This window comes from Anas platyrhynchos, chromosome 1 (assembly GCF_047663525.1).
Source record: "Anas platyrhynchos isolate ZD024472 breed Pekin duck chromosome 1, IASCAAS_PekinDuck_T2T, whole genome shotgun sequence".
Taxonomy (NCBI): Eukaryota; Metazoa; Chordata; class Aves; order Anseriformes; family Anatidae; genus Anas; species Anas platyrhynchos.
In genome coordinates this window covers 32,261,628-32,287,935 of record NC_092587.1, presented here as the reverse complement: position 1 = coordinate 32,287,935, position 26,308 = coordinate 32,261,628, and the positions used below count along the sequence as shown (strand labels likewise).

The 26,308-nt window shown below is 39.4% G+C and overlaps 1 protein-coding gene across 1 annotated transcript in view; it reads left to right on the top strand.

Moving 5' to 3' along the window:
- The window catches only part of NELL2 (neural EGFL like 2), a 148,833-nt gene that overhangs the window by 4,588 nt on the left and 117,937 nt on the right, over positions 1-26,308 (top strand). The window contains exon 3 of the mRNA XM_038166632.2: positions 17,536-17,686. Within this exon, the coding sequence (XP_038022560.2) occupies positions 17,536-17,686 (151 nt within the window). The remainder of the gene's footprint in view (positions 1-17,535; positions 17,687-26,308) is intronic.

Below are 26,308 nucleotides of genomic sequence, written 5' to 3'. Positions count from 1 at the left end.
GTTCCTCAAAGAGGAGAATAAAGGGTGGTCAGAACACTGCAGTTGGGTGATTACAGACAGGAACATTTATTTAAGGAAAACATAAAAAGGGCATGACTGTCAAAAATGTGGCAGCTTGTATATCTGAATACATGACGTGGAACTCACTCGGAATGTGTTTTCTTCTTTACTGGTTAGGATATGTAACTTATATGTTTATAAGCAGCATTCAACTATTCTTGTAATACATTCAGCTGTATTGTAGGTTATGGGGAGGAGGGGAGTGATATGCTTTAAAACACCAAAGAAATAACTTTAATGTCTGTGTGATGCAATGAAAAGGACTTAATGCCACTGTTTTTTGAACTGGGTCTTGTTGGCACAGACTGTGGGGAGAGAAGGAGGAGAAGAACCCTAAAATACACCTCTTGGTGTAAGTAGTTCATTGCTGTGTGATTAGATCACTATTTAAAAATGGCCTACTATTTAAAAATGTGAGCAAAATATGAAATAGAACTGTATACACACATCTTCTCTCTCTGGAAAGTACAATTTTTTTTTTTTTTTTTTGGCCTATGGTGTCATCTCTGAACGTTACTAAAGGAGCTAAAAATAAAGCTTCAGAACTAGAGGCGAGTAAACTTTCTGTCATTACAGAAATAGGATTTAGGTTAGCTATGCACTTCACACATGCTTTTTTCCTTGCCACCTGCCACTGGAACCATGGACAGATGCTCTCTTCTAGTTCCAGCTGAGTGTGCTGAAAATATTACTGTTTCCAGCTGCTTGTCAGTGTTCAGGAGCTAGGGGTTACTGTCCCCACAACTTTTCCAATGCAAGAGATCATATGAGCATCCCTTAATCTGCTGATGGCAAAGTTGGCCAGTTTCAGGAGCTAACTGGGCTGACTGCAGTAACATGGAATAGAGATTCCTGTTTAAAAAAAAAAAAGTCTTTCTCCAGCTGTCCTAGAGACCCAAATCAACTCTCAGAGGAGCAGGAACAGAGCTGGGGGAAGGAATGTTAATGTTGCCAACTGGCAGGGCTGACTGCAGAGCGAATACCTGTCTGCAGCTTTTCTGTCTTGGAGCAATCTGGTTTCTCTTTCAGTCGTCAAATCCTTAAAGTATGGGACCTTCTAGCATGAAAATCATCTATACGTAACTAAAATTCCCAGAATATTTCAAAGAGACAAAGAAAGCCCCTTACCCCTTAATTTGGATAGACTGAAATAATTCCTTTTTGTTTTAGCAAGTACTAGACTTTCTTTCAATGATAGAAATATTTAGCGTAAGCAAGTGTTCTAGGACAACTTAGTAGCCACAGCTGCATTTGGATTTTGGCATAGCTGGAACAACTGGATGTGCTTTCTCACCCCTGCCCTTTTGCACATGATTGGGTCACCTCTGCCCCTCATTGCTGCTGTACAAGCAGGAACTATTGCAATATGGCACTGCCAGGGTGATCTGTGCTGCTGTGGAGCTGGGATCGGTGCTGGAGGAGAGCCCTGAAAAGCAAGGCTACAGAGTGGGGACTGCAAGACACCCTCTTGCTCCAGAAGTAAGAGTTGAATGCTCAGTAGCCTCTTCCTCTCAGCAATATTAGCAAAAGGAGCTGTTTGGGGAGCATTTGCTGCTGGAAGAGCCTGCCCCAGAAAAAGGAGGATGCAGTATGTGAAAATCCTGTATGCAATACACATCCCAAACCATGCTGAGTTACCACACATGGAGAATCACAGAGTCATTTAGGTTGGAAAAGACCTTCAGGGTCATCAGCTCTAGCCATCAACCTAATCTACTGAGTCTCATCACTAAACTGTGGCCCTTAGTACCATGCTTATGCAGAACTGCCATGTACTTAGCCACTGCATTGCCATATGCTTTCTTTACTGCTGAGTAATCATAAATACACCCGCTGTCACTGCACTCTAGGTACTGCCAAGCTGGTTTATCTGTAAAACAGAAGGTGAGAGAATTATTGGAAGAACAAAACTTCAGTGGGGTTGACATGTGACTGGTGCTTGTAATAATAATACAGCATGGGCTGGAGCAGAGAAATGGGTTATGAACGGAGACCTGATATACTCCACAGTCATGTTTCTAGAGAGGAGCTTGCAATCCCTATGCATAGTCAGTAATGCATAGTTGATACAAAATTTTGTTAAGAATTGACAGAAAACAGCCTGTAGCACTCAGGGGCTGTAACTGTTTTAATGCTGAAAGTTTTAAGTAAATAATGTCACTGAGAATGTATACTGGGAATAAAAAGTGTTGTAAAGGTCTGAGTGCAGAGCAGTAAAGCTACTTTAACTATGGCTCTAAAAATGATGTCATTGTTCATTGCAAGAAAAGATATTCTATATAAAACTTTTTTTTTTTTTTTCCCTGTATTCTTTGTTTTTCTACAGGGGGCTGTTTGGGGAGAGGGAAATGAAATATGCAGAAATTAGATATTCCTTCCATAGATTTTTTTTTTTTTTAATATATATATATATATATACACTCAGATCTTGTGCTATGTATCTTGGTATGGACTTTGGGTGGGTTTTGGTCTGGTACCTTCTGAAGAGCATAGATTCTAGAAGAAACTACAGCTCGGAAAGAGAAACATGTACTAGCTGAAACAGGCACCATGTCTTGTCTGCCCAGATCCCATGGGGAGATGGTGCCAGACAGCATGATTTGCATGGGCTTAATGAGACATCGAAAGCCTCCCACCTCTGCTACTTCAACCTTTGCAAGCAGATGAGTGCCTGCATTTATTCATCTGTGAGGGTTTGACTCCATATGAGGGAATGTCCTATTTTGCCATGCTTTCTGGTGCTTTTCACAGCCAGGTTGTTTCTAATATCTGCAACCATTTGAGGGCTTTGGGGCTCCGATTACTATTTGGACAGTGTTCATTGTCTAAAACTTTGTATTTTCTATGACAGTCTGGTTGCTCAGGTTAATTCAAATTACTACGCTCTGTTTAGAAGCTCAGTATTGCTCAGAACAATTCATGCTGATTAATAACTAGTAGAACTGCACATACATGTTCAGTCATCTACACACATGCATGTACAGTCAGGCCTCTTCTAATATAACATAAGAACAAACCCCTTGTTGAAGCTAGTGCCATCTTAGGGCACTGAGTGTGTTTGAAAGCGGAAGATGAGCCTGGTGTGCAGCTCTGGGGCATATACTGAAGGAAAAAGAGGGCATCCCTGTGCTGCTGCGGGGCAGAGCCTTCTCCTACCAGAGAAGGGGAGGATGGTCAGAGGAGTGGGGGAGTTTCCTCCATGGCTACGTCCCCACCAGGCAAAGCCTTTACCAGGCAGCCCCTCCTGCAGTGCAGCAGGGTGTAGCTGGTGACAGAGGTGATGCTGACAACATGATGGTATCTGTCTTGCATGTGGTAGAAACCCCAGCACCTCAAAACACGTGTGTCATGAGAGCAGGGGCAGAGGCCTATGGGCTGCTGTTAAGGATATCTTTCCATACTGCTGGAGGAGGATTGTGTTAGCAAGGGGCAGTGACGTGGGAGAATGAGGTTTTGCTGCCCTTATGTAACTACCTTGCTGTGTCACTTCTGTAGTCGTGAAGTAGCTAAGTTAAAGTTATTTTTATTTTTTATTTGTTGCCCTGCTGCTGCACAGTTCATTCTCTAGTGAGGTTTCGGAGAGGAGAGAAGCATTTCCTATACATTCCTTCATGTCGATCAGTCTCATAGTCTGCTCCCTCCCCTCATTTTGACACAACCAAGCTGTTCCCTTATAAAATCTGGGAATTAGTTTTCCTGCAGTCCACCTATGGCTTGAGTTCAGCTACTCTGTGCTCTCCATCTCATGTGGGTGCAGCCTTGAAAAAATACCTCTGCGAATGGTTAACTTCCCTGCTTCTAGTGCATCTTTGGGGAGGCACACAGCTCAGCTCGTAAGTTATTTAAAACCAGTGGATGAGAGCAGGAGATTATATATAGCTATCATGGGAAGCCGTGCTTCCATGTAGTTACTCTTCAGTTCCCCATATAGTGTCTTGTTTGGCTGCACGCCAAGGCGCATACCCACAAAGCAGCTATGTTCTCCCACCTTAACTTCTAAGGCAGAGCTGAGTGTGGGGGGAAAGAATTAGGGGGTGAAAATTATTTTCCACTTTTTTTTTTTTTTTTCCTCCATCTGTTTTGGCTAAAACTCTCTGTGTTTGTCTTGGTGTTAAAAAAAAAAAACAAACTGATTTATCCATTTCTGTGTTACCCAAAAGATATATTCTTGGGAAATTTTGAGAAGAAATGTGATAAGAAGGGGCACTACAGTATTTATTTATTTATTTATTTTCCTGGTTGTGCTTTGTTTTCCATGATAAATACCCCTTATGAATGTTTATTTGGTTATTTCAGGTAGCTGGCGCTGGAATTAAAAAAATTAATTATGTTACAAAAATATTTTTACAATCTCATTCAGGGAGATTCCCTTCCTCTCACCCCCCCCCCCCCCCCCCCCTTTTTTTTTTTTTAAGCCATGTTTAGGTGGAAAAAGAATGCTGTAGTCATTTTCAACATGCAAGAATTTAACAGCATTTTTTTTTTTTTCAGTATTTATGTTAAGCATTTTTTTGTTTATTTTTCTCTTCTTGGTGCATACTTTTTGTGTGTGTTATTCTGATGACTTCAGGGAGAAATAAGAGCTTAGAAAACTGACTTTTGTGTTGTGCTGTCTTGGGAGATGCCACTCACATCTCTGTGTGCCGCTGGAAGGTGCTAAAGCAGTGGGCATGGTATAAAAGGATGAGATGACTGAGAGAGAATTCTGAAGGCAGTGTTCAAAAGGGTTTCAGCTGATTAACATATCTGCAGCAGCAACAACATTGCTACGATAGACTGTAATGTTTCCAAAGGAACCATTACAATCAATATTGCTAGTGATCCATAACTGAGAACTCTTTTAGTGGAATTTAAGTGGCAATTTCCTTCTCTAAAAACATAGAGGGAGCATAATAAGAAAAAGACCTCCACTTTTAGAGTTGTTCTCTTTGTTAGAGGAACATTTAGACAATTTCATCAGCACAAATTCTTGTGTAAGGATAATTAGAGGATGGTAATGTCCACGTTGTTTTTTCTTTGAAAAGAGTCACTGGGAAGAGATGGGCTAGCTTTGACCCCATGGCTGGAAGTCTAGTAGTCTCTAAAGATTAGTAGTCTATAAACACAGCTGAATAATGATCCAGAAACGTTCCAAAGGAACTTTTGTGGTTTGGAGGTCAGTAATCTGTGCTTTAATACCTCCCTAAACATGCATTCCTGTATTGGGCCATGGCTGTTCCAAAGATACTCAGAAAATTTCCTGTCACACTGGCTCATTCCCTTTAGCTTACAACTGTCCCTAGCTTTGTTCAGCACCCATTCAAGGTGAGATAACCTTGAGTTATACGGTAAAAAGGACTGGCTTACAAAGAAAAATTTTGAACAAACTGAAAACATACAGCTTGTCCAAGCAATGACAGAAGTGTTGTATGATAAGTGTCTGCTATTAGAAGATTCCCAGAGGTTTAGAATGAAAGACTTATTTAGTATTCAAAGAGGTCAAGGAAAGAGCAATTAGCTATGTTGTAGTCATTTTGTTACTTCCAATTCATATGCCAAGGGCAGAGTGGATTACCCTGTAAATTTTTCTGAACTCTGTAAATCTGGGATGTTGATGGACAGATTTTAAGATACAATGGGGTATCCAATGCCTAATACTCATTAAAATCAAGCTGGTGCCTTTGATTTCTCCCTAAAACTATATTTTGGTGCACTTGAGTATATTTTAATGTTACTTGGATGAAACAAGCCAACAAGAGTGAGGAAATCAGTATTTGGAAGCATTTGTGATTTTAACTCATCCAAGCTTATAAATTGTGGATGTGGGTAAAACATGTACCTGATTCACTGGGGCTAGCACATCCATCAGATTCCATTAATACCTGATTTAAAAGGAAAATTATTGCAGGAGTTCAGACGAACTTTGAGCCTCCTTGGCTTCCTTGGGACCTCTGAGAACTGTAGCCTGAATCTCTCATGTATTTCTGTTTGTCTGCCCTGCTCATAGCTGAGCGGTGTGTATGGTATTCCTTGGTATCCATAGTCCCGAGTCCTTCTAAGCCTTCTAATCCTTTTCTTCACCTGGCATCAAAACAGTTATTAGGTTAGTAGTAATTTTTCTGAGAATGCCAGTGAGGTTGGGGGCTTGGGTGTTCTTCTCCCCTCATCTGTGGCCCCCTTGCCCACTTGCACTTCCCCCTCGTTTCTGCTGGAACCTGAATTGTCCTTATGATCAATCTCCTTCCTTCTCTTCCTACTGCTGTTTGCTCAGGCCACTGCCAGAGGCCTGGGGCTAACATCAGTACTGTTAGATACATCGGGCATGTTTGAGATATTTTTTTTTTCCACTGGTGGCCTCCCTTCCCCTGCCTTGGATGCCTTGCTGGCTTTGTTACTGAGACAAAGGTCTGGGTTTTTGGATTTCCCTAAGTTGCTGACTGTTGACCATTCTTCCGTGTCAGAAGTCGGTCTTTCATGTAGATCACATCATTGTGTTCATCTGGGAATAAAGATTGATCTCGCATTAATGCTTTCTTAAGCTTACCATTGCCTTGTATGAAAATAATTCATCCTTGACACTTAGATGTTTGGTGAGCCAAAGGCAATGAATCCTAAAGTGACTACAAAAGCAATTACACCCCAGAAAGCCAGAGGTTAGGGAAAGCTTGGATGAGCACTCCCAGCTGTTGCAAGGAGGGAGAAACCATTAGATTCTTAATACAGAAAAAAAGCTAAACCTTCCAGGGCATCTGCACATGCTTGGGGTTGGGCTAGATGATTTCAGGAGGTCCCTTCCAACCTAAATGCTCTTGTGACACATAGGCTGCATGTGGTGGGTCCTCAGGAGCAGCAGAGAGGTCAAGGAAAAGGAGCTTTTGAGAGGGAGTGAGAGGGCTGGAGGCCATGATTAGGCCTTGCTGACACTGGCACAGTGAGAGCCAAGGGAGGAGAGCTGGGGGGGTGCTGCTCAGAGGATGTATGAGTGCCCAGCATGATCCTAATCCACGGGTGCCCTGGAAGGTGCTGGCCTTTTGCAGTCAGTCAGTGTGTGACCCAGTTCCCTGCTATGATATGATACATTTGAGGAGCCTGAATTATGTCATAGCTTCTGGGAGGAGTGTAGGTCTCATAATCCAGCTTGATCTACATCCAGCGTAATCTGCTTCTGTGGTTTGTTATTGCTGTTGGTTTGTATTTTATTGTTTTTGATTGATTTGACTTTGTTTACCTTCCTTCATCTCCTTTTTCAGTTGGAAAAGGCTAACAAGCCTGCTTCCTCCTCCTGTCCCTTCCTCCATGGCATCACCTGCATAACTTTTAAAATTCTGCCTGTGCTATATGACTAGGGAGTGGAGATAAATCCAGTCTTTTAGCAGTTTTCATGTGTATCATGCCTTTATTATAGCACCAGTAGGGCTGGAAGACGATACATTATTTTTCTTGTGCTCTTCCGTCTGTGTCTCAGTGTTAACTCATTGTGTGGTGTGATATTTTTGTTTGTTGTTGGGTCAGTTTGACACAGCGTGCTCATATGACAGTATGCAGCCAAGCATAACTAGGTGCATATGCCACAGATGGCAGCAGCAAGGAAAACAAGACAGGCTTCATTTTCTCCACAGGTTTCAAGGTATTCTCAAACCTTCTAGAAAACCGCATTGTGCCTAAAGGGGCATGAGTGTGTTCATGTATATATACATGTATATTTATAAAGCTATACGAACTGCAGCCTTTTAAATGTAGCTGCAACCTGTTTTAAGAACCAGACATAAATCCCACTTTACACTACTTCTGTGTTCTTCAAACACAGTAGTTTTTATAGTGGTATTGGACCTGAAAAACCTAAACAACATCATTAAAAGTATTACCTACAAGCGAGCAAATACAAAGAGTCTTCAAGAATTTAAAGACAAATTGATAATAGTGGTGGAATATAGACTAGGGAAAACTAGTAATCAAAAAGCTATTGCATCTTATAGCTGATAACCTAGAAACTCTAAGTCACCAGAAAGCATTACAATAATAAACACCTGGGGCAGAACATACTATACAACACACATTTTATTTTTCCTATGAGTAGAATTTCCATGATTAGCAGAAGCTATCTTTCATCTTTGTCACTTAGTTATCATGTAATAGGTCCCCACTGAATAGCACCCTCTCTCTTGGTGATAACACTTTACATGATGACATAGTTACAGTGAAGGAGATAGTATTGCTTGTGAGCAGGGAACAGTGGTTTTCTGTATCATATATGCATTTAAAAATTCCTGATAATGCTTTTGTACATGTATGTTGCTTCCCCCTGTGTTGATGCACACATTACTTATATTCCTTTCAGAAGTGCACATTCACATATTCTTTGGCACTTTGGTGGGAATTGTTTTAGTAACAATCTAGCATGGTAGGATCTGTATTGTTTTTCTAAGCAATTCAGTTGTTTCAGTCTACTGCTAAGAATACAGATTTATTATCTGGAGCTCTATACATTTAAATTCAGGTTGTTCTACAGTTAGGTTTCTCATCCATTGCAAAAGGCTTGAAAAATATGCTGTTGAAGATTCTGTCTAGAACTTTTACTGTATTTATTTACCTATTTACATTTTGCCTACTGAGTCTCCAAGTCATGAAACCCCCAGACATGTACCCTACATATTCCTGGAAGAGTGCACTTGACTTGCAGCTGTGCTACTTTGCCTTATAGCAAATTGCTCAAACTTGTAATCTGGGTGATTTTTTTTTTTTTTTTCCAAAGGAGGCATAGCCAAAAGGAGGGTGAGAGACATCTAATTGCACTAGCATTATGATCTGGTAAATTAAGCCTGAGATCAAAAGAGAACTTTGATATGTTGTCCTGCTGCTCAAATGGATTTTTGTAGTGGTGTAAATTTAGCCACTGGATCCCTCTGCATTTATTTTGTTGTGTTGAAAGGATCTGCTAACCAAGCAAAGGTGCTGTGGTTGTCTGCATTGTGCTACTGGCACTCTGAGACTAGCTGCCATTGAAACAACATTTCTGTGGTTATTATCAAGCTGGGGAATCATTCTTGCAGCTGCACTGTTAATGTGACAACTTCACAGAAGCAGATGGATTCTGCTTGTGTAGTAGGTGGCTTGGTGGAAAGAAAGATCCACCTTCCCTATTCCATGCAGTATGATCCAGTTAGGTATTTGTGTACCATGAAGAATTGATTCATAGCTCAAATCCCAAGATTATCTCAGGGGTTTGGCTATGTTTGATTGCTTTTCAATGCGTAGCACCTGAACAACTGTTTTGTAGATGCACAAGGGTGTACAAGGAGGCTGTTACAGCAGGGGAAGTCAGTCAGGCTGTGGGAAGGTAAGCTCAGCATTATAGAAAGATTCAGCTTTGTTTGACTTCCCTTGGTATCTGGAAGTAGCTAGTTTATACATTCAGAGGCTTAATCCCTAGTATAATCACTTTCAAATTTACATTGAATAGTCTCTTCTGCAGAATGGTCCTAGACAGAAAAAGATTTTTGGTGGTATTATTGTCAATTTACAGTGAATGCATGATATACTACAGCCATAGTTTGCCCTGGACACTCTTGTATTTGCAAACTCTTTCATAAAGACACTTCCACATCAGTGCCCAGAGCTAGCAAGAATGATTGAGGGCTTTTGGCCAGCCAGTTGTCCTAATCTATCATATCTGGTAGAGGGTTTTCTCCCATGTAAAATATGTTCCATTTTCATTGCATTTTGCAAATGCATTTGCATTTGTTGATTTTTATTGTTCCTTTAGCTTTAAAAAAAGCAAAACCAAAACCAAACAAGCTTAACAAACCAAGCAAAAATTGCCTTGGGACTTTGACCATGGAGAACAAAACATTACAAACAAAGCTCTTTGAATGAAATCATGATTACTTATGTAAATGCACGAACAACTCCCAATTACACAAGCTCAATAATGGTTTGGTTATTTCAGATCAGAAACATTGCAGCTGTATTCAAGCATATATGCCCAGGCTCTCAGCACCTTATTCCCCATCTTTTCCTGCATTGGATTTGTGTTCTCAGCTGTGCCAAAAAGGCTTTAAACACACAAATACATAGCTTGTAGGTGGGCCAGAGTTTTGACCAGAAGTGATGTGATCAATGTTGTTTGAGGGTATCAGTATGAGCAGTCAGTATAATTGAGAGAAAAATAAGTGTGCTCAGAAACAGGCCCTTCTAAGTCTCTTCACACTCTGTTGTGACTTGTGGGACTTTGCATATATACCATAGGTCTTCCTGTGTGAAGCTGGAGGAAAGCCCTTGCTGGGTGGCTCACCAAAGCTGTGGCTGACATTCAGAATAGAGACAGCTATGAAGCAAAAGCAGTGGAAACCTCTCTAAATGCTGCAAGAACACACTGTGACTTTTCTCCTTTTTTTTTTTTTTTTTTTTAATTTGAAGTAATGATTTACCTTCAAGTGAGTTTTTGTGTCAATTGCTTAGTTTAAGCACATTTTTTACTCCTCTGTTTCTCCTTGCCATCCATTGCAGTTCTTCCTACCTCTCTGTGTGCCGAGCCATCTCTGTAACAGAGATAAGAAGGAAGACACATAGATGGTAATCAGCTGTGGTGGTACCTTAACTGTACAGGCAGATGCAGTCTGTGGGGTATCCCAAGATCATTCCCTGAAAGATCCCCGATCATTCAGCCTGGGATATTTACTGGAGTCCTTGCTCCCTCTCCATTCATGAGTTTTTGTGCTGTTGAGACTAGGTTGCACCCAGTTTATAGGGAGCACCCAGGTGTTAAAAGTCTCTCTCTATATACCTGGTTGGATCCTGACTTATAATTTGACCATAGTCATTGTGTTCACCCAGACCTGGCAATCTGGCAGTGCCATACACTTCCTTTGGGAATGGCCCCAGTGGGAGTCTTATGGGGTCAGTGCTCACCCCCTGTCTTTTAGTCTTTCAAAGCTGGGACAGGAATACAGCACCTCCTCCCAAACTCCCACAGAGCTCCTTCTTAGGGCTTGGCAGAAACCAAATCAGGTTCACGTGGTTTTGGAAGACTGCAGCTGCTCCTATTTTGCTATTCTCTCTGAAATGCACAGGAACCTATCAGGAGGGAGGAATGAACAAGCATGTAGGAAAATTGTTTTGTTCTTAAGGGTCTTTTCCAACATAAATGACTCTATGATTCTATGAAAGGTAGCTCAAAATGTCTTATCAGTTCAAATAAAGAGTCAGGTATGTATTAAAAAAAAAAAAGCTAACCCAATCAACATTCCCACTGAAGTATCTAAACTATAACATCGTATTGTGGGGTTTTGGTCTAATAAATATTGCTTTACTTCTTTCTATCTTCAGTTTTCATTACAGTCATTGTTATAGGAATGCAGCTCATAAATTTGGATGCCCTGTGCTCCACTTAAAAAACTACTGTACCCTTTCAACCTTGTAAAGATTCAGCTTTGGGACCAGCTTCGCATTCTGCCTAGTTTGCTGAGAGTAACTTAGTCTGCATCGGTTACTTAAATAAAGAACAGTGTAAGGTAAACAATCCGAGATATTGTTGCCCTTTGTAGGCTTTGTGAAATCCCTAGTTAAGTAAAAGATTAGCCCAAAAATTTAATAAGGAGAAGTGTCAGAATGTGAATTTATGCTTGTGACACTGATCCCAACTAGTGTTGGAAAATGAAACAAAATTGAGCTAGCTTTATTATATTTTGATAGTGTTTTTAGCCTGCAGCACTTCTCCATTTTCTTACAAACCACTAGAATTAAATTTGGGTAGTTCAGCAAACCTACAGTCAGATGCAGAATTGATTTATAGATGCAGCTATTAAAAGCTGATTATGTGCACATGAAGCAAACTGTGGAGCTCCATTAATTAGAAAGCCTCCTTCAAAGGCTCTTCTGCAGGAGTTGGTTTTATAATTCAGTTCATCCTGTATGTTTAGTTTTAGATGCACTCCAGAAACTGAAGAGCCCACCCTTTGCTAAGACAAGTTATCCATTCCATTTAATAACTGTTTGTTTTTAATGTGGGCTGGGAAACATCTGTAATGAATGGCTGGTCCTAAACCATACTTGAATGCAGACTTTTTACTATGCAATTTGTTATGCTGCTGGAGGTGTGTGTGGAAGTTTTCTTGCTTACCTCCAGTAACTTGTTCCTGGTTGCTTCCAACACCTCTTTTAAGTAGTAGGGGGAAGTTGTTTAGTTATAGCTGTATCAGTTGCCCAGTCTGGTTCCCCATGCATTCGCATGAATGCAGTTGTCACCACAGGGGTGAGGAGAAGTAATTAAAGGCTTCCACCTCTTTCTGCTGCATCCGTTTAGAGTGGTGGTAGTGCCTTTGGACTATGGAGCAAGTACTGTTGAAAGTTAGACTAATTGTCTTGGATATATTGTAGTAATTAACATAGAATTGCTTGGTTTGGAAGGGATCTTAAAGATCATCTAATTCCAACCTCCCTGCCATGGGCAGGGACACCTCCCACCAGACCAAGTTGCCCATCCAGCCTGGCCTTGAACACTTCCAGGGATGGGGCAGTCATCTCATGAGCATGACTGAAATGACAGTGTATAAGCTTAACACCTCCAGGAGTGTATGGCTCCAGTGTTTGCAAAAGCTCTGAGTACAGATCCTCTGTGAGAGGGAGAATGTGTCCTCCTAGATGAGACTGCTGTTGCAAATGCTGAGCAGAGGCAGTTATGAAGCTTCTTTGAATGGCAGAGTTCCTGCAGGTCTTATGGTCAGTGGTTTCCTTCACTGAGCATTCAGACTGCTTTGCAATGCTAGATCTTAAAGGATATGTTTTCCTGTGCCTGTGGCCAGCTGATCACCTCACAACTAGCTGTCCCAGATGAAGACCAACCACCTCCTACTGTTTGTCTGCATCCTTCCTAGGACTGTAAACTCTCCTCAATTACTGTGTGCAAACTTAGCCGAATTAACTCTAATTAATTCTCAGGTGATCAGTTCTGCTGACTTTGTAAATCATTATTATTGCCTACCATGGTATGTGCATGTTGCATATTAATTCTCCCTTCCCCTAGCCTTCTTTCCCAGTTTATTTTGTTGTTTTCAGTAGTTTTGCTAAATCACGTCTCACATCAACTCTGCATGTTACCAAATGAACATTATTATTCCATCTAAAGGCATTTTCATGCTATAACTTTTAAATTTACCAACGAATTCAATGTGTTATGCTTGGAGATTGGATTTTTGTTTCTTTCATTTCACTCACTCTTCTAGAAATTAAAAATAGAGTGCTAATGCTATGGATTTGTGAGTTGTTATGGTGTAGTCAAACTAATCATATGCAATATTATAGGAATGCAAAAATGATACAAAAGTAACATGGCTAGAGAAATATTTCTTATTCAAGCTAATAGTTTTTACCTTTTTTTTTTCTTTTTCTTTTTTTTTTTTTTTTCACTCTAATATCAAAAGATTTAGGATATTGTTTTGGTATGTTAAAAATGCTCACAATATGAGGTTTTTATGTAACTCTTGAGAAACCACAAACTATTAACTGAGATATACCAGTTTGATTTTCTAAGCTATTATGGAAGAAGTCCAGTTCCAGTAAAGTATTTTCCTTCAATCTTAAAATGATTTCCAGAAGCCAAATGTCAAGAACAATCCTGAATCAGTATTTATTGAGCACAGCTGGTGATCTATCAAGCAACTACTGCTAGTGTTCAAAGGTAATTGGAATGAGGGATTTGCACTGTTGTGTTAGTGTAAAAAGATGGATCAAGGACCTTTCACCGGTCTTTTTATTTTAAGAAATCCACCTGGTGCTTGCACTGAGCAAAAGGTGCTGTACTTCATCAGAGTAGGAATAATTCAAAAAGCTGTGTAACTGGTACAGTAAGTATGAACTATTTGCAGTACCAAGACTGAACGGCCATGTGTTTTGGCAATTTAATACTGTATCAGGTAATCTTAATATATAGGCTTTCAGCATGATCTGATCAAGTCTTGATGCTTTTATCTTTTTCTGAGAAGGTAGGCTAAGGCCATGGAGAAAGTATAGTGTGAGTATAGTGTGTCCGGGTTTTATAGTATAAAGCCTTTTTTACAGTATAGTGTGCTATCGTTTTATAGAAATAAAAGAACAGAAAACTGTTGTCCAGACTAATGATAGGGTAATGATTCACAGGGGTGACAAGAGTAGACATTAAAAAAAGATTCCTCTCTTGCCTGTGTAGAGGCAGCTCTGCTTTTCCCATGCCTCTCAGTGTGGGATGGGGAAGCTGTGGACTGCTCCATGTGGCTGCTAGGTTTTGTTTTCTTGCCCTATCACAGGCTGTCTGTAGCAAAGTGTTTGCATTCCCAGTAACTCCAACTAGAATAAAGTGCATGTATGGGAGAGAGATAATCATTTATGTGCAAATGGAACTGGCCTTGTGTAACGGTACCTGTATTATACATATACTTTCTTTCAGCCGTTGCCACTGAGAATGTCATTTGGACTTGGTGGAAAATAATATTTATTTATAATTTAAAGGTTATGGATTGTATTTTTGTTAAACAAGCATAGTCCTGTGGGCCATGTTCAACTTCCAGCATAGAGCATTCAAGACTTGCACTGGTAGGGTGTGATAGAAGTTAAAACTAGGAATGATTCATAGGGATAAAACAGAGTGTAACTGGGGCAGAGAGGCACCTTAGCACCTTCTATGATTCCGAATCACACAGGGAAAATCCAGATTCTTGGAAAAAGGTAATAGTTCTGCATTTCTTATTTTCCCTTGCATTACCACTTCATTGTCTTGAAGGAAAACTGACAGAAATCAGTTGGGAGACAGTGGGAGCAGAATGAGAACAGTCAGGGAATTTTCTTCCTTTCTCCCTGTCTTCCCATCAAACTCATATATCTCCTACTGCAATGGAAAACTATAAATGTTTTGTGTCCAGCTCTGATACACAACCACTGAAACTGATCATATCTAATCAGTACCTTAATGCCTCTGTAGATTCCTGTTTGCTCACTTTCTAAATTAGAGTATGACTTATGTGACCAGACACAACAGCTGTTGAAGGAAGGCCCTGTGCAGCTTCCTCACTGTCATGTCCATGTGGATGGGTGCTTTATCAGCTCTAACTGATAGGGAGGTGATGATATAGAAATCATCTTCATAGCCGTTTTCCGCCACCCTTCCCGTTCCTCTTAGTAAGGCTTGCAATGTTGTAGGTGAAGGGGAATCAGCCTGACTTAATGTGGCTGAAAAAATAGTGGGTTTTCATGGGGTATACTCTATAGGCTTGGTTTCAGCCATCATCTGAAATTGAGCAAAATATCTCCAGCAAGGAAGTTTAAAAGAAATATGAATTGTGGGCAGGACAACATTGCATTGTTACAGTGATTAAGATGTAAGCAAGAAGGTTTCACACATTCCAGTGGTCCCAGCTCATTTTGGATTTTGTTCTGCCACTGTTATTGACTTTAAATTGCACTGCTCATCCTGACAGAGACTTCTGAGACTGCAAGCCCTTCAGGCAGGTGAGCTCTGCTCCTCAGGGCAGAGCCTCTTGACTATGTGCACAAACACATAAATATGGTTTTATTATTCCTGGTCACATCTTCTGTCGTTAGTCAAAATTAAACTATTCTAGTTTGAGTGTTATCATGTAACGTGTTTGTAGGCCCCAGACCAGACTGTGTTTGATAATGAACCTGAAAAAGAAAAGGATATAATCTGGGTTTTTGAAGATGAGAAACCCAACTCCCCCAATTGCCAGCTTGGCTAGAGGATGTGCTTTATACCTAGGAATTTGGCTCTGTAGGCTTCTATGTGGGTTTCATATTTTCATTCTCCTGTATTCTTCTGTATCTTGATAGGAAAGCTGCTGATAAGAGCTGCAGTGCATGAGGAGCTTGTGATCGTGATTAGAGAATATGTTCATTGTGTCCTTCCTCTGCTCTGCCTGCTGGGAATAGATTGTTTATATTGCTGGAAATAGTTAATGCAGTTAAACTATCTTCCAGCATGCAAACCTATGTCATTCCACTCTGTTAGTGTCCCTTGGCTAAAAATGAATGCTTTGATGTAATTGTATTTGAGTTGCTTTATGATTTATTAAGAGTTCCATTAAAATACCATGGATGTCTGCTTCAGTGAGAGAGTTATGCAATACACAGTAGCAAAGATAGGAACTTTCAAAGATTATTCTTTCCTTTCCTTTTTTTTTTTTTTAATTCCCCTTTGTGAAGAAAAAATGAGTTAAATTCAGCTCACTGTACAGGAGTTTGGTTAGGACTTATGGGTTGTGCAGATTGTTATATTTCTTAAACACATTAAAATACTTTTGTTTCACAAAGCACATTAAAATGTTTGCTGTTAATACACAGTAGTATTTTTATAGTTACCCCTCGCAATGTAAACCACTTTCTTAGAACAGCAGTATAAACCGGTGCTCATCTTCAGTGCTGCCAACAGAAAATCAGCATTTCTGCTGCAGTTAGCTCTTCTGCAGTTTCTGTCCCTGAATTAGTGCCCCGACTTAGAGCAGGATGCTTAAATTGTAATGACAAGAAGCTTGTGAATTGATTTAGTTTTTGCACAGTTGATTACACACTCTAATGAATTGATTTTATGCATTAAAAACATATATTAAGGGTTTTTTTCCTTGTATAATGTATTATGAAAAACCCTGGGAATTGTTTTTCTAGCATTTTAACATCTTATTTTGTAAATTATCTCTCCAGGGGGCTTAAGGTTGAGCCTTTTGATTTTCTATGTGTGAGTTTGCATAGAACTATGTGAATTCAGCAGAAGCATTCCTTCAGTCTTCAGATTATGTGTGGGCTTTTAAAAGAAAATCTTTTGTGTGTGTGTGCAATTACTCTAACAAATGTTTGTGACATCCTGTACAAGAAGAAGCAGAAGCAACATGCTGCACAACTGGAGTATATAATGATTAATTAGCAAGACAATATTTTGAAAAATGGTGAGGTTTTAAGTTCATTTATAACTATTACTTAAAACTGAGTAGATTGTCCCTAATGAGAAACTTTTTTTTTAATTAAAAAATAATACTTCTGCATAGCTATTAAGCATAACATTTTTGTAGAAGTTATAAAAAAGAAGCTCAGGTCATGCTTCGCAGATTAGCCTCATATCCAGTGCTATTTGTCTGTGCTTGTCTCCTAATGAGTTCATATTTCAGACGAGATATTAAAGGTACCATCTGGCCATCCACAGAGAGAGTAAAAGTCATGACCCTGTCTTAAAACAAACAAATAAACAAACAAAAACCCACAGAAAAACACAAACAACAAAACAACAAAACACCGACTCCCCCACCCCGGAATAGAATAAGTGTCCTAGAAAACGAGTTTCTTTTGTTGCAATGGCTCTCACTTCATGTAACAGCTAGTGTTTTAAACTCTTATCTGTGTTTTTGCCTCTCTCTTCATTGTGCTACTCAGATGTAGTTTGTTATTTTGTAAACTCTTTCATTTGAGTTTGTAAAGTAATGTAATATTTCATACTGAGTGTTTTTCTATATTTTCTTTTAGATACTTCAAGAAGTGTAAAGGCATCTCCAGAAACAGCTGAAATATTTTTTCAGAAGTTGAGAAATAAATATGAATTCACAATCCTGGTGACCTTAAAACAAGCCCATTTAAATTCAGGGGTTATTCTCTCTATTCATCATTTAGATCACAGGTAAGTACCACTTGCTGTATGCAAGCTGATGAAAGTATATGTATTCATGCAGTCAAAAATTGAACATAAATTATGGGAATATTGTGTAACGGGTCATCTGCAAGTATATATGGTGTATGGGTAAGCATATTGTGAGGATGCATAAAAATTCACAAGTCCAAATCTGCCAAGGGAGAGTGAAGCAGCTGTCACTCTTCAAATGTCTCTTGCCACTAAGGGCATGAAAAGCCATTTCTCTCTTGCTGGTCACAGCTGAGTATCTGGTTCTTACAGTTGGTGTGAAGCTGTCACATCTGTAGAGCCACACTGATTTGCAGAGCCTGCCCTTATACATTTGCTTCTTCACCAGTTAGTTTTTAACACTGTGGGTAGAGAAAAAGATCCTCCAGTTATAGGCTTACACCTACAACGAATGGCAGAGCACTTAACTCAGAACGCTGTCAGCCTTAAATAACTAAAGTAAATGACACTGAGCATTTGAGGATTGTTTCTTTGAGAGGATAACAACTGCTAGAGGAATAAGATATTCTTTATATTTCTGTCTGAGTAATGGCTAATAAAAATAACCTCCCTATGATTCTGTGACAGAGTAAAAAGGAGTTTTAAAATGTGTGCTTTCTAAGCAGTCATCAGTACCAACAACAGACATCTGCTTTAGGTTCACAGTTCTTTTTCTTTTTTTTTTTTTTCTGTGTATAATCCCACTAATTCTTTCTTATCAGTCTCACTGTAATGTAGAAAAAATATAAGGTAAAGATGGATGTTCAAGCAAAGCAAAATACCTGTTGCTTTTACAAAAGTGTGCAAGTTTTCATTAGCAGGTGTGACATCAATTATTTAGTGCTGGAAGGTGGTCCAATTGTATTCTATTTCCCAGAGGCCCCATTTTCTGCAAATCACCTGTTTAAAAAAAAAGGGAGGAGGGAGTGGTAGAAATAAAAAGGAAAATACTCCTAAGGGTCATTATGCCAAGCTTATAAAAACATCTTTAATATTGCAAGGGGCTGTTTGAATACCTCCTGCATGATGTTTTTGATGTTATATCAAAATGCCAAGTGGCTTCTCTATTAATTGTTACCTATGTGTCATCTGCAAGAGCGAGCAGTGTGCAATGGGCAGAACTGGGCAGCTGTGAATATTGAGTTTCTAATTCAGATCGTACCACCATAGGTGGAAATCTTCCCAGATGGACAAGTTTATTCTGGCACAAATTAGGAAGCCAGTCTGCAGGGCCAGCTGTGCCCTAACTAAGCTTGTTTCTACATTTATAGGAAGAGCGTGGGTTGGTTGTGCTGCTGAAAGGACCAACACAACTAAAGTTGAAATTCCAAAATGAGAGATGAAACTTTTATGTGTCAAAATAGCCACAGAGGTGGGAAATGATTTCTCCCATGTGAAACTCTAGATGAATTTGGAAAAGTGAGTAACAATTGTTCTTCTGAGAGGAAGCAAGTGACTTTTAGCTGTGACTGGTACTCAGTGTTGTTGATGAGTTATGGATTCAGATTGCCACCCAGAAAATGCATGTTGCTGTAAGGAAAATTCTTGCTTTTTATTTGTTGTAGTTTATGGGCTCCAAACTGTGTGCCTGGACAGGGGTAAAAGACAGTGTACATGTTCCACCACTCAGATTTCATTCTATCATATCAACAAAAGGGGACTTTGTTACTGCCATCCTTCTTCTTTAGGGTGCTCCAGGAGTAGTGAGAAATTGCTTATGGTGCTAAACCAGATCTCAAGTGCAACAAGGGAAGATTTCAGTTCACAGTGTACTGGATGAGAGATTTTTGGTCTGCGTTTTGGGACAGACAAAGGCCAGTCCTCAGTGACTGCAGGCAAGCTGCCCTGCTCCTCCTAAAGGAGCTGCAGAGGTGGGCAAAGAGATGTGAAGCTCTCAGAGTTGGGGAAAGAGAATAACCACGACCTGTCGGAAAGGAAGCAACGATTGCTATGAAATTTTCCTGCCCTCAGGAATGGCATGAAGAAAGAGAAGATTGAAAAAATGTGTAGTGTATAACCGAGCCAAACTTGACGTTCACTTGGAGGGTGGCCAACTGGGAGAAAACTGTGCTACTTCACAAACACAAAGATTGTGATAGTAAGGTACAAAAAATGTGCAATGAACTTTTATCAAGGGGTTGAAGAAGAATTTGAGGTATTGTTTGAGAAAATTAGTCCTTTAAGTGAGTAAGAGTGGACAAATAGATCCACCACTGGTCTTATGGGAGTAAGAACACACTAAATTGCTTCTATCTATCCATAGCAAAGAAAAGTAAAGGTTAAAGCTGTGCTGACATGTAGGTCATATGGCCACAAAACATAATGCTTCTTATCTGATTTGCATCTTGTTCAACCATGTCATCTGCTTATGCCCGTATAAAATATGGTTATAAAAGGCTAACAAGCAGGACTCTGAAAATCTAATTATTTTATACTGGCATATTTTTAGGGATGGGTGATTAGATCTTTTTATGATATATTGACAACATACTTTTTCATGAAATTTCTCTCAACCCTTCAATACTTTCAGGTTTTGCTGTTATGTTTCTGTCTTTTCCTTCTGTTTATTTCCATCTCAGGACTTCAAATGTCTAAGCGCAATGAAAGGCAAAAAGTTTGTGTTTTTCAAGGTTTCTGGCTGAAATAAGGTCTGCACTATGTGTAGATTATTTTAACTGCATATGTATTGCTAGGCATTTTTGAGGCCTTTTTGCTCTTAACTATGGAAACATTTAGTACCCTGATTCTAATGTTGTTACATCATCATGAAAAGTTATGATATTAGTTCATGCCTTGCTGAAAAAAAAAATATCTCCTGTCACCACTGTAGCCAGTGAAGCTTCTCCATCTTGTTGCATCTTAAGTGATACCTAGTGCGTGTGCACAGAAGGTATACAAGGATGTATGCTTTGTTTGTTTTGGGGTCTCCTTATAAGCCTTTGGATAAAAGCCTTCTAGATTACTTAGGCCAGTAGAATCACTCATCAGACCAACTTTGGGTGAAGTAGATAAATAAAAAATCTACATGTGAATATTTCATCACTTTCTTTGGGAGAATATCAGGTAATCCAGTGAAAAAGAAACTTGAATCTCTTTTAAAAAATGCTAGGCCTAGTTTAATGCCTATTGCAATCAGGGAAAACATTTGCCTCCAGCAGATGTAATATTAGTCTCAATGAGAGTATGACCAGAAAGAACTTGTGGCTATTGTGCCCTTGTGCCCTTAAGCTTTTAATAAACACTTTCCAATCTGGTCTGTATCCTACATCTAAAGGATGTACAGAATATGTATTGTCTGTGTGTCATAATAGTGTTTGCTTCATTTAATTGTACTGATCTGGCGGTTGGCTTAGTTTGGCGTTGATAATACTGGAATTAGTCTATCATCTTGCAGTCCCTTGCAGTATCTCTTAAGGCTTTCATTTTATTTTATGATGAATGACAATGAAGATAGGGGAATGTAGGAGTTGAAAGAAAGCACTTATATGCTTTACATCAGCTAACTGTTTCTTCAGTGCCAGATTTCCATCTCAGATATTGCCCATTTCTGATGAGGGACTTGTCTGTACCAAAGCTTTAATTTTTATACAACTTTTTGTGAGCTTTCTCTGTCACAACAGTCATTACGTTACCATGTTGGAAGGAGAAATAGCAACACAAAACTGCTACTCCACTCCATTGCATCAGCTTTAGTCTTGTGTAGTTCCTCTGAAGTCAAAAAAAAGTTGTGCTGGTATTGAACTGCTGCGTTATGGGACAGTCATACCTGGCTATATTCTTAATTTACAAGAGTCAGTGCTAGCTCTTGCTTTTCTGCCAAGAGGGAATTGTGGTGAGAAAGGCTGGAGACAACAATAACTGATGGATATAATCAGTCATCACACAAGTAGGTTTTCTTATGTTTTTTTTTTTTTTTTTTACACAGGTTTCATAACACCTGTTAGTTCTAATTTCTAGGGTAAAAGAAAAAAAATATTTGCTTAAAACTTGGAATAAAGTATGTCCATTTAATATTCAGTGGCTTGGGAAATATTTTACATGCTTTTGAAAACAGAATAAAAACTCATCCTCTGTTTGCATGGGTCTAGGCACTTCAGTACACATATGCTAATTTACAGTAATTGAGGACAAATTACAGTTGCAAATTAAAGTTACTTTTTAGATTTCATAATGTTCTTTAAAGTAACACACCTGAAATAATTTACCTGATTCAGTATGTTTTGCCTAGTTCTCTATTGGTTTTGGTTCCTTTTCGCTGGTCCCCTTTTGAAGAACGTAAAAAATGAGTACTTCCACTGAGTTATGGTCACTCAGATACTTAAGACTTTAAGTCTCAAGAAGTTGATAGGATCACCCTCTTGAAGCTTTCCCTCTAACTTCATGTGGTAAATGCTGTCTCTGGGGTATCAGATAGATGCAGGAGTTCTCTATATAAATTGGGCAAGGCTTGGGTGTTTGGGTGGGGCTGGACTGTTGCTGCCACCACAAACAGCAGTTCTCTAAAGGATTTTATACAGACACAGTCATCTTGTTCTACTTTATTAAGTGCTCTTATTTTTTAATTTCCTAGTTGAATATCAAGACTGTCTTTCTGCTTTTATTATCATTATGTTCTCTCTAATATTCAATGTATTCAAATCTTTCTAAACTGTTCTCAGAGTGAAAGAATCTGAAACTTTATCTCAACTATTAATTTTTAATTTTTAATTTGCTCATGTTCTTCCACAAAGATAGCTTTTTCTCCGCACTGTTCACAGCAAGTAAAGGGTTCAGGTGGTGGTATGTTTTGGGTGCAGCTTGGAAATTAAAGTTTCAAGAAAATTTGTATGGTGTCAGTGAATCCAAATGTGGTGGTTTTACCCAGCTGGGCAGCTGAGCTCCACCATAATTGTTCTCTCACTCCTTCTCCTCAAAGGGGGAGAAAGTACAATGAAAAGGGCTCCTCCATGGGCTGCAGCGTGGAGATCTGCTCCATGTGGGACCCATGGGCTGCAGGGGGACAGCCTGCTCCACCAGGGGCCTCTCCACAGGCTGCAGGGGAACTGCTGCTGCGTGCCTGGAGCACCTCCTGCCCTCCTGCTGCACTGACCTGTGAGGCTGCAGGGCTGGTTCTCACTCTTGGCTCTCCCAGCTGCTGTTTCACAGCATTTTTTTTTTTTTTTAATCTTTCTTAAATCTGCTCTCACAGAGGCACAAACAACATCACTTATTGGCTTGGCTCTGGCCAGCATCAGGGCCCTTATAGAACATGGGGCAGCTTCTGGATTCCTCTCACAGAGGCTACCCCTAGAGTCCCTCACTCCCAAAACCTTGTCACTTAAACCCAATGTATCAAATTGCACATCTGTGATTGTTCAGCTGAGTTTCAGGCAGCTAAAGACATATTTCTGGGCACATTTGTGTATGACATATATCTGAAAAATAGAAGTTATGAATGTTCACTTGACTTGAGAAGATCACCTTGAATACATAGAGTGCCCTGCGTAAATGGATTGTACTTACCAATAACAGGGTAAATATTTTGAAAGCTGTTAATGAAGTGATGCCTGAAGTCTGAGTGGAAGTACTGTTAAACACTGATTGCTGTGTGCTTGCTTTCAGCCTTCAGTTTAAGCTCTATGAGCCTCCTCACTTCACTTCTGAATTCATCTCAGCTTCTTCTTGATGAAAGAATCAACAGAGAGATAACTTTAATCTGTGACAGGGCTTTAATATATGTTAGACCTCTCTATTCCATCATATATTTTCATTTAATTGGCAACAGTGGAGCAATGTAATAAGGCTTTTTCCTCCCTTCATGGTTAGATGCCTTTACACAACTGATGTTATATCCAAATCTCTGGAGGTACTGCATATTAGGGCCCCTAAAGGATTAAATCATTGGATTGGAGTTTAACCATTATTTCCTTCAGTTAATGTTTTTGTAACCTGAAACAAAGCACCAAAATTGGTAGAATATTGTGGACAGGCATTTCCTAAACTTAATTGTATTTCTCTACTATTTTATTTGATTTCTGCCTTATATAGCATTTATTTTCACACCTATTGGTGTCTAGTGATTATCTGCCATCAAATGTGCTACACTGTACAGTAGTGTTAGACCTCTTTCAGTACCTTATTGTGACAATTATCTGTGACAATTTCTCTCTGTTATGGATTTACGAGATAGGTTGCCAGAGGTGAACTCCTGATACATGAATTTTGCTGCATCATTTGACCATCTTACTAGAATAGTTCTGGAACTGTATGTTCCCTGCCTTTGATATATGAGTGTCTGTATTTCTGGATCACAGTATTAAGTCTCTTTCTGACATCAGAAAAAAAATAATGCTGTAAACACATTACACTGAGTAAAACTTTCAATGTTCACCACTTAAACCAATACTGTAGATCTACATTGGTTTTGTTTAGGGGTGCTTTGTTCTTCCCCATCAATAACTTGCAGAATAAACATTAAGTAACATGAGATTCAGTTTCAAACATTAAAGCTGTATGTGGCTATTCCTTGCACCAAAAGAAGTACTATTTTATTTCTGCTTTTTAAATTCTGTGCTGAAATACTAGTTTTTTGCTGGAAGCATGAAAGGTTGTAATATTTTTTTTTTTTGGTAGTAAATCTTAGTTGCTGTTTCTTACTATTCTGATAATAATTGCAAACCCTTTCAAATCTGTTAATAACAATCAATGTCTTTTGAATTGACTTCTTCTAGTGATGTGAAACTCCTCTAGTGTCAGTCTTCTTTTCTTTTGATGAAGTTTTCATGTCTCATCAAAGGTGTCAGAAGAAGGTATTTCTTTTGTTCATTCTATATTATAGTACTCAAGAAGATTCTGAGAGATAAGAGATTCCTTATGTTGCTAGTGAGAGTTTGGCCAGATTCTTTTCTCTACCCCAAAGAGATAGATTCCATATTTCTTTTTGTTTGGGAGATTAACTTCTATCCTTGAGTGGATGGCTGGATGGAAATATCTGTAAAGCAGTTGTTTTGTGTTATACTGAGTTTTAATTTCCGTACAAAACTGGGAAAGGCCTGTTTCTTTAAGTGCTGGTTACAAGGGATGTTACTGAATTGATTGATGCCTTGTCACTATTATATATATATATATATATATATATATATTTTTTGTCTTCAGTACAGCTTATACTTTCTGTCAGGAAAAAAAAAAAAAAAGAGGGAAAAGTGGAAAAGTAGTGATTAGCTTGTGAATTCTTCTAAGTAGTGAATGAACACTTAAAACACATCTTCCTGTAACTTTTATCACATCAAGTGAGGTCAGCCTGTCTGCTGATGTAAATCATTACAGTGCCAACAAATCCAGTCTAATTTGGTGAGAACTTATTGCAAAGTTCAGGCTCATTCATATGAGCCTGAATCCAGTAGTTTGAATTCAGATTAGTGACACATCTACTTGAACAAGAGACAAAAGATTTGTCTCTGCCTATGACACTGAAAACACCACTGAAACAGTTGAAATGTGAGTTTTGACAGATATCATCATTCTTTTGCTGTTGTTTGAAAGAATTTCTATTAACAAATAAATAACAAAGAAATTTGTATTCTGTCAGTGTAGGAAAGGGGAGGAGTTAGGTTGAAACTGGCTTTTGCTTTTAGTAGTATGTATTGGAAATTTGTTTATTGTTTTCACAGTCTACTCACTGTCCATGGAGAAAGGGAGTGAGAGGGATGATTTGTTCCATTTTGATCTGAGAGAGTTTCTTCCCTTCTTGGTTTCTGTTAGGAAAAGAAGCTTCAGAAAGGCAAGGTTAACATTAATATGTGATAGTGAAAACAGTATGGGAAGTAGTATATTGATAAGTGGGGTAATTGAGGTAGATGGGAGGAATAAGAGCAATTACTCAAAGCCAAGAATTCTGTTTTAAAAAGTAGTTCCTATTTTGGCATTTGCTTTGATTCATATTCACAACTCAAACTCTGACAGCACAGACCATGTGCTGTAACACCAGCTCTTAATTTTTGTGATGCCAAGCCAGCAGTTTCTGGTAGAATAGCTCCTCTCAGTCCTTTGGGGAGCTCGCTGTGACCTCAGGCCCCTGCTTCTAGCTTCTGCTTAGTTCTGCAAGTGCTGCCGGGACCCTCCCAAGGCACACTGGCTTGTCATCGACATTAGAGAGTCCATGATATTTTGCCCCTGTGATGACTTCTTGGATCATAGCACTAATCCGAGCAAAAGCTATGCAGACCTTTTAAGTGGTGAAGGCAAGATTTTGTTTCCCTTCTTTAGGGGCATGAGTTTGGCATTCGGGAGTGGGCAGAAATACCTCTCAGATGAGAGACAAGTTCTTACCTTCAAAGCCAGCAAAGGCTTCCATATCACAGCAGCCCCACTGAAGTCAGATAAGGCACTGCAGTGTGCTGATAGAAACAAGATCTCGTTGACATGTATTTAGGTAGGTACAGGCACTGAGGCAGCAGGGGTGAAAAAAAGGGCTTGAGCAGCCTCACCTGCATTTATTTCCCAGCCTTCTCCTCCTTCACATCATGACACTGAAACTCACTCTTCTAGCTGCTACCTTGTGCTGTGACTTCATTCTGTCCAGAGAAGTGCTGTCAGTAGCCAGGAGTGTTTGTGCAGATGAGAGTGTGTGAATGCTGTCTCTGA